Here is an 8,778-nt window from a genome sequence, read left to right as displayed (position 1 = left end):
AGCAAAGTTCTTAACCTGAAGCACTATTTCTGGGTTAGCCGAGTGTGTAACCTGAAGCGTATGTAACCTGAGGTACCACTGTATCTTTCTTTTCTTTTTAGAGGAGAAGGGTTAAGCAATCCTTTTGGAGGTTTTTCTCGAGAAACTTTAGGAAAGCCAAGTATTAAGAGAGCATGCAACACAGCCCTCCATGCCAGTGGCTGTTCCCCCACTCAAGCAAATTATCCTTGTGAAAAGGGTGGGGAAAGACAACTGGAAGTACAGTCGCACCTTGGTTTTTGAACAGCTTAGTTCTCAAACGTTTTGGCTCCCGAATGCCACAAACCCAGAAGTGACTGTTCCGGTTTGCAAACTGTTTTTGGAAGCCAAACATCTGATGGGGCTTCCGATTGGCTGCAGAAGCTTCCCGCAGCCAATCAGAAGCCGTGCTTAGGTTTCCGAACATTTTGGAAGTCGAACGGACTTCCAGAACGGATTTCGTTCGACTTCCAAGGTACGACTGTATCAGGAAAATCTCCTGCAAACAAGAGGTTGTAGAGGCTTTATCCTGGACCTGAAAGCAGGCTTTGGCAACTTGGCACCCTTGTGAGGTTTTGGACTACAATGCCCCATCAGCCCCTGCAAAGCACAGTTGTGCTGCACTAAAAGGATTCGGGAGGAGTCAGAACATTTATGCAGTCCAGGTAAGTTGAAATTTTTCCCAATTATAATACTAGTGTTTCTGAATTTCATTCCGACTAGTGGGCGTGGCGTGGCACAACTATGAACATTATCCCCCAACCTTTCAGCACATGCCTGCTTCCTTTAAAATGGCAGGAAATAACTGTATACCAGGATTATCGCCCCAAAGTTCGTTACTTTCCTCCCGTGATTTTCTGGGTTATGGAGATTGCAAACCCCCCCCCCCCCAATCAAGTAACACAGAAATGAGTGCTTTAAGATGCACTGTGCTGCGTTAGTTTTCTGGGAGCAGCTTTTACATGGTGTGACAGCTCAAATAAAGTGGAAATTATCGCTTAAGGAAACGTGGGGGAAATGGAATAAACTGCCGTGTGAATGCAGCCCTGGTCTACTATGATATGCTAGAACAAGGCAATGTTTCACGACTGTGGAATCATAGAATTGTAGTGTTGGAAGAGACCATGAGCGTCATCTAATCATAGCTGTCAAGCGTCCCTTATTTGGCAGGACAGTCCCTTATCCCAGCGCCATGTCCCGCTGCTGTCCCTTATTGATGATGTCCCTTAAATTTCCTGGGTTTCAAAGGAAGCAGCTCCTCTCCCTCCCTCCCTGCCGGCCAGGGAGGAGGGAGGCTCCAACTGTGTTGCTTGGCTGCGTTGCTCACCCAATAAGGAGTCTAAGAACAACTGGGGGGTGGAGCTTGTATGCCTTGTGCTGATCAAATCGGCCGCGTTGCCTGGGGACTCGCCTTTGCTCAGCACTTCCCAGCGGAGAGGTGATGGTGGTTTTCCTTGCTGCATCCCCTTTGCCAGGTTGCTGCGCTATAGGAACCACCACTTGAGGCTTTGTTTGGCTGCTGGTTGACTAAAATCCCTTATTTTGGCTGCTGAGCCCTTATTTTCGAGGCTGCTGGTCCCTTATTTTCAAATCTGTAAGTTGACAGCTATGCATCTAATCAAACCCGCTGCAATGCAGGGATCTTTTGCCCAACGTGGGGCTCAAACCCACAGCCCTGAGTCTTGTGCTCTACAATCTGAGCTATCCTATCGCCTTGCCCTCCCCCCCCCCAAAAAAAAGAGCACAGTTAACTCAAGATAGGCCGACGAGCAGCTTGAATCACCAGCACGTAAATAGAGCGGCAAAACCCACACGAGTTTCAGTAATTCAATAATTTATTCATCTAAAAAAGTGTGTAAAAGTATATAGCTCTCATCCACAAGGTATATATGAATGACATTTAAAATGGAGGTCTTTATTATTATTGTTTCTTCTTTTTATCAAAGTCTTTTTTTTTTTTTAGTGTATTGTACCAGCGATATACTGTAAGATTTAAAATGAACTTCACGTAGTTCTTTTTTTTTTCTCGTTTTGTTTTGTTTTTGTTTCAAATTGTTGGCTATATATAAAAGAGGCTCACTGCAAAAATGCTCAAGGGGGAAAAAAAGCTCAGAACTCCCCTCCCCTCCCCGCCCCAAGAAATGTACAGCTTTTACACTTAAAAAAGGTTCTGAAATATACATACAAGCATGCTGGACACTCCCTGCACACCCCTTGCCTGCCTCCACCCACCCACCCCCACCCCACTGCGCTCAAACTGTTATAATTCCAATTTCTGCATGATTTCCAAAATTAGAAATTAAAAAAAATAAAATAACTTCTTCACTCTGTAGGAAATCCAGGGCTTGTACATTTCAGATTAATTCAGTAAAAAACTCACAAGTAAAATAATGCATATTTTAAAGGGAAATATTATACAGATTTTCACACTGAAGTACATAAGATTTTTTTCTTTTTAAAATCTATTGCCATTCATTTATTTTGCACAAAAATGTATAAATATGTTACCAGCTTCTATTAACTTAAAAAAATTAAATAAAAACACCACCAGATGAAAACTACTTCTCGCTACCCCCTCCATCCCCTTATTTGTGGGGTAGTGGGGGGGAGGCATTTTAATTTTTGCATTAGAACTGGATCTCTGGGGAAGGAAAGAACCCCCTTGGTAAAAACAGCCCATTAAAAAGAAAAAAGGTAAAAGTAAATCCATCTCTAATTCAAAGTTCAGGTGAATTTTGGGAACAAAGAATCCCAAAAATGGTAAAAGATAACTTTACATAGTTTTCCTCACCAAGGTTTTTTTTTTTGTATACAAGTTTACAATCTTCATCTTTTAATGCTCTTCAAAAGGCCTTGAGAATTTTCCTTTCTGATTAAGAAAAAATAGTAATGCAATATTTTTTTAAAATCAATTTTACACTGTATACATTAGATACAAATGGTTTTGATATATCTGATTTTTCCCCCTCCTGTACATTGCAAAGGTCCCCCCTGCCCTGCCCTGCCCCTAGAGCAGAGAATAAAAGCGATCCATTTACAGGGTCTTCCTCTGACCGATCCCTTCACCCATCACGCATGGGATTATTATTATTATTATTATTAATAATAAATTTTGTTTTTAAACCTTACACCATCATTTCAAGAAAAATATTCTTTAAAGTCATAGAAATTTTAATTAATTATTATTATTATTATTTTCTTCTTCTCCTTTTTTTTTTTTTTAACCAGAACAAGACGGACTTTTGGAAGAACTTCAAAAATGGTATTCTCTCCAAGGACAATGGTCAGCAACCTTGACCACGTCCCCACAATACTTGATTCCTCTTCTTTAAAGCAGCCCAGGCCTGCCCACAGTGCAAAGAGAAACATTAGAAATGGGATCTTTTAACAGCATAGACTTCTCAAATCCTAGAATTAAGGAGTCATAAAAATAATATGATTTGCTTTAAACTTTTTTTAAAAAATGGCAAACATTTTAACTAAACCGATTCATTTTTTTTCCACCTCAGTGGTCTTTCATTTTCAAGTACTAATTTAATGATACAACTTTTAAAAATTATTTCTTTGAAATAATATTTTTCTTCCTATAGACAAATACACCAGATTTGAAACTGATAAGAGTGTAAACAATCTAAGTATGTGTGTGTGTGTGTGTGTGTGTGTGTGTGTGTGTGTGTGTATGCACATATATATCACACATACATACATAACACACACGAATATATGACAGATGAGTCTCTCCCAGTTTATAGGTGACTTGAGCTTCGGGATTAATTTCCACATCCATCAGACTCCTCTCTTAATTAGTATTTCTCCCTTCAATTTGCCTCGACGCTAAAGTGTTTTATTGCCTCCCACTGGTCTGTTGTCCTGCATTTTGCGTTATTGTTCATGTGACTTTATTTAAACCTCGCTAGAGTTCCTTAATCAAAAAAAGTCCACCAAAGATAGTAATAATAATAATAATAAAAATAGTGACTCCTAAAGTTCTTCCTCGAATGCTCTTCCTAACTTGGTTATTTTTGGATTTCCTCCATGGTTTTTACCCCATTTCTCAGTCAGAAGAATGTGAGGTATGTCGATAAATACTTCTTGGCAGAGCATAGCTGGATCAACTACTGTACCTGGTCCTCTATAATTTAACAGCCCCCATTAATAAATTAAAAAACAAACAAAACTCGAAGAGAGCATCTCCAAGACCGTTCGCATCTACATGGACAGGTAACAAATGCATGCATTCAACCCAATCCACTCAGACAGGAATTGCAGGTAGACAGAAATCCCACTATTTTTCTTTTGAAAAGACTACAAGAACTGGTTCTTCATTGCAGCCACGTTCATCTGGCGGTTTTTCAAGGAACAATGTTAAAAGAGTTTTGGGCCACCCAAACTGGTCACGACAACATTTCGCTCGGAAAGGAGAGCACTTGTCTCTTAGGCAAAGAGATCCGTGCGCAACAAAACAGAAAATAACAAAAAAGAAATAACAAAAGGGAAGGACACTGTCTTCTGTGGTCCGTTGTTCCATTAACGTCCCGCCACTGCGTTAACACTGCCCTTGAGGTTGCGGTACATCTCACTGTCTGGTATGCTTGGCAGAAGTCCTGATGTGGCCCACCAGGCACACTCCACAAACACTGGAGAAGCCTCCTGTTATTATTCCTGGAAGATACAAGGCGCTGCTTGGACCCCAGAGGCTGGGGCCCGACGAGGAGAAGGGCTCCTCAGACCCTCGCGAGCCACGGCCCGTCTTTCTCAGGTTGAAGGGGAAGGTCATCCAGGCGCTTCCGGGTGATTAGAGGATGTTCATGATGGCATTGTATAGCTGTGTGAGCACCACAAAGTGGACAGGAAGGCAGGAGCTGCGGTCCTGAGTTGCGGGGTTGCAAGTGAGCCACGACAGTGCATTGTACTGCTCCAGCACAAACCTGCAGGAGAGGAGAAGGGAAAGAAAGGGGATGGTGGTCAGGACAAGGGGCTCCTTCTGTCCCACAACCTGCACTTCCCAAGGCTTCTACTTTAGGGCCTGCTCGGTAGTGGCGCCCTTCCTGTGGAACACCCTCCCATCAGGGGTCAAGGAAATAAAGAACTATCGGGCTTTTAGATAGTTTAGGGAAATTTTAAGTGTTTGATGTTTTATTGTGTTTCTAATATTCTGTTGGGAGCTGCCCAGAGTGTCTGGGGAAACCCAGCCAGGTGGGTGGGGTATTATATTATTATTATTATTATTATTATTATTATTATTATTATTATTATTTACTGATATATCAATTACCGGCCCTTCACCAGCAGGTCCCAGGGCAGGTTATGACAATCAAAACACAGTATTAAAAACTCTTTAATACACAGAAATAAGGTGCAGCAGGCAGAGGGCCTTGTTGGTAGTGGCACCCACCCTGTGGAACACCCTCCCATCAAATGTCAAGGAAATGAACAACGGTCTGACTTTTAGAAGACATCTGAAGGCAGCCCTGTACAGGGAAGCTTTTTAATGTGTAATGTTTTCTTATGTTTTTATATATGCCCCCCAAAGTGGCTGGGGCAACACAGTCAGATGGACGGGGTATAAATACTATTACTACTACTACTACTACTACTATTATTATTATTATTATTTGGTAAGATGGAGATAGTAGCCAGGTTTCTGCAACATGCAATGAGGATTTATGAATGTTATACAACATTAACTTAAGTGTTAGATGCAGATTTTGCTGAGTGATTTTATTGCACTGAACCTTATTGGAATCTTGTATAAATGCCAATAAAGGTTTGAGAATTGAACTGAAAAAAGTATACATCACAGGAGGGTAAGTATGTCTTCTACATTTGACAAGAGCTGTGTTGCAAAGGTGCCAAGCACACCACTGTGGAGAGGGAATTCTGCAGCCTAGGAGCTCCCACAAAGAATGCTTTATCCCGAGGCACCCTCCCCAGACGTCGGAGGGAGGTGGGACTACCAAGGGCACCCTGCCTGCTGATCTTGACACCTGGGAAAGGTCTGTAAGGAAGGAGGTTTCCCTTTCCTACTGCTCAATATTTTGAGATCAGCTTGCTGTTCTACTTTTGAAAGACGGAATATTGAGAAGCATAGCCCTGCCTAAAGGGCAGGGTGAAATGTAGCTTCTTTCTCCAAGACACAACTAAATATGGCAAGACTCTAAGAGGAGATTGTGAGTACCTTCCCTTGGCCACCCAAAAATACAATAGACACTAGCTTTAATAAATAAATGATCTTATCTCTAAGACAGGCATAGGCAAACATGGCCCTCCAGATGTTTTGGGACTACAACTCCCATCATCCCAGACCACTGGTCCTGTTAGCTAGGGATGATGGGAGTTGTAATCCCAAAACATCTGGAGGGCCGAGTTTGCCTATGCCTGCTCCAAGATCTTCAAAATTTCAAGCTTTTCCTATCTAGGATGTTGTCAAATGCTGGTGATGATTCCTCACTGCTCTCTGGCTCAACCTTCCTGGCAGCTAGGCTGGAAATTCCTGCAACAGTGGAGGCTGGCTGGCGAATGGGGTGTTTCCCCGCAAACCTCAATCTGCCCTTTGCTAGCTCTCCAACTATCTGCCTACTTCCTTACAGCCAGTCTAGAGGTGGGCCTGACAGGTTGCAGCGCCTTAGCGAGGCCCTTGTAGGATGCAGCAGGGATGAGGATGGGGCAGAATCTGCTCTGCTTTTCATTGGATCTGCCCACTGTTGCTCTCCCTGCTTTCCATCCCACTAGTCCCGTTGGGCACCAGCCACCATTGTCCTGCAACGATAGGCCAACGGAAAGGAGGGCTGTTTGCACATGCCCCTCCCATAAACGTCTGCAGAACGAGCCAAAAGACATCTTTCAAAGCAAATGAGCAAAGATCAAAGGGCTGGTCAAAGGCCAGCACTTATTTCCGGGGCTTGAAAAGGCGGGGGTGGGTGGGACGGACACAAAACTCAGTTACCTCAGAACATCAGACGTGGTTTTAGAGTCCAAGGGGTGGGGAACCCTCTGGGAGTTCCGTGCAGGGAGGAGTTCATCCGTATGAGCAACAGAGATGTGGTGGTGCAACGATGCCTGTTTTGGAGGAAAGACAGGTGTCACCACACAGGGCTGCTGCAGTTTCCTTCCAGGTTCATAACCACCACCTGACGACGAGGGAGCAGCTACTCTAAGGTGACCAAAGGGCTTGGGCTAGCGGGGTTCTGCTCTCTCCTCCATCCCCTTGAACCACAACCTTCTCAAAACCTGCCCAAAAGATGCCCATGATAAATACTGGCCAAAGACATTTCCTTCAACTTGGTGGGGGGGAAAGCTGGCCAAAGAGTTCCTTCAGTCAGAGATCAAGACTGGTTCTTGCTGCTTATGGGGAGGGTGGAGCTATGGAAATTCTGCAAATATGAAAGGGGGGTGAATGCAAGGAAGGTGCCTGAGGAACCACTAACGAAAGCAATTTTGGCCCTCGCTGCCCAACCACATCACATCAGAATCTGTTTTTGCTGACAAAAGCAGGAACTGCTGCTATCACCATGTTCGGCAAGCCCATATGCATTTCAGTGAGGTGCTTAGTTTGCAGCTGATCTAGGTAAGTATCCTCCCACCCCACCCTGGCCAAGCGCCTCACAGGAAGGCTAGAGGAACCCTTGAGAGCTTTGGTCCCAGTTTTAACAATACCACCAAGCTGAATTATGAACAGCATTCATGAATCTGGTCTGGGGTGGGCATTGTGGGCATTGGGGTAGGAGAGATGGGAAGAAGGCCTGTGAACATTAAAATGAGGTTTCTGGCCATCCTAGAGGGCTTGGACTAGGGAGACAGGCATTTGAATCCATGCTTAGCCATGAAACGTGGACTAAGTCTCAGAACGAGGCTCCCCTCTCAGTGCCAGTAAGCGGGGATGCTAGGGATTGAGTCAGGGATCTGAAGCGGAGCATACAACCCAGTTACAATTCCCTGCCCTTCTTCTGTCTGCTTCAGGTACATTCTTACAAAAGAGCAAGAAGTGCTGGCTGAGGTAAGATGGATGTGGTCATGCCAAACACGGCAACACAACATTCCCCTGAGTGCATTTCTCTACAGCAAAGGGCACATACAAGGCACTTACAAAGGTGGGTCTAAGAACTTATCTATGACCAAGAGTAAAAGAGCTCTACTCAGGTTACAAATGCCACCAGAAGCAATGGCATTCCTTTCAAAAAAAATGTCCAACAAACCTTCAAAAAGAGGGGACACTGATTCTGGGCCTGTGGACAGGATGACCAGAACCACTGAGGGAGGTTCTCAGCTTTGGCAGTAGAGACGAAGTACCCCAGAGCAAGAGGCTGCTGCTTCAGTTCTTCGGGTGCCTCCCGGGAGAGGAGACGTTCTCCTTGGCTCTGGAGAAACGAGAAGTGGGATAGGGGGAGGAAATGCAAAATTAGGCATGAATGACGTATGGAGAAGACAATGGGGTACTCAGCTTCAGTTGGTACAGGAGGCTTATTAAAGGGAGGTGGCAAATTTGACTGCCAGTCTTGTCCTCCCCTCAAATCATGCAAATGTTGTACCTTGTCTCATTTAATATTTTACTGATCCTGTTAAGAAGGGCAAGCATAAGAAACAGAGAGAAAACAAAGAATCAAAAATGTAAATGATAAGGTGGCGTAGGCTGGAAGGACAAAAGTACAAAGATGCAGTGCAGGTCCAATAATAATAAAGTATTGACTAATAAATAACAAGGATATGTATAAATAAAATTATTTTCCACCTGTGAGTTCCATCACTATTGAGAATAAAGAT

At 43.7% G+C, this 8,778-nt stretch overlaps 1 protein-coding gene across 1 annotated transcript in view; it reads right to left on the bottom strand.

The window, feature by feature from the left end:
• Positions 1-1,835: 1,835 nt before the first annotated feature.
• MED13L (mediator complex subunit 13L) overlaps positions 1,836-8,778 on the bottom strand; it is a 165,770-nt gene continuing 158,827 nt past the window's right edge. Inside the window, exons 29-31 of the mRNA XM_028711063.2 lie at positions 8,214-8,375; positions 6,965-7,077; positions 1,836-4,946 (exon numbers count right to left, since the gene is read on the bottom strand). Of these exons, the coding sequence (XP_028566896.2) occupies positions 4,814-4,946; positions 6,965-7,077; positions 8,214-8,375 (408 nt within the window). The 3' untranslated portion in view covers positions 1,836-4,813. The remainder of the gene's footprint in view (positions 4,947-6,964; positions 7,078-8,213; positions 8,376-8,778) is intronic.

The sequence above is a fragment of the Podarcis muralis genome, chromosome 16 (assembly GCF_964188315.1).
Source record: "Podarcis muralis chromosome 16, rPodMur119.hap1.1, whole genome shotgun sequence".
In the NCBI taxonomy this organism is placed as follows: domain Eukaryota; kingdom Metazoa; phylum Chordata; class Lepidosauria; order Squamata; family Lacertidae; genus Podarcis; species Podarcis muralis.
This window is presented reverse-complemented; position numbering and strand designations above follow the sequence as displayed.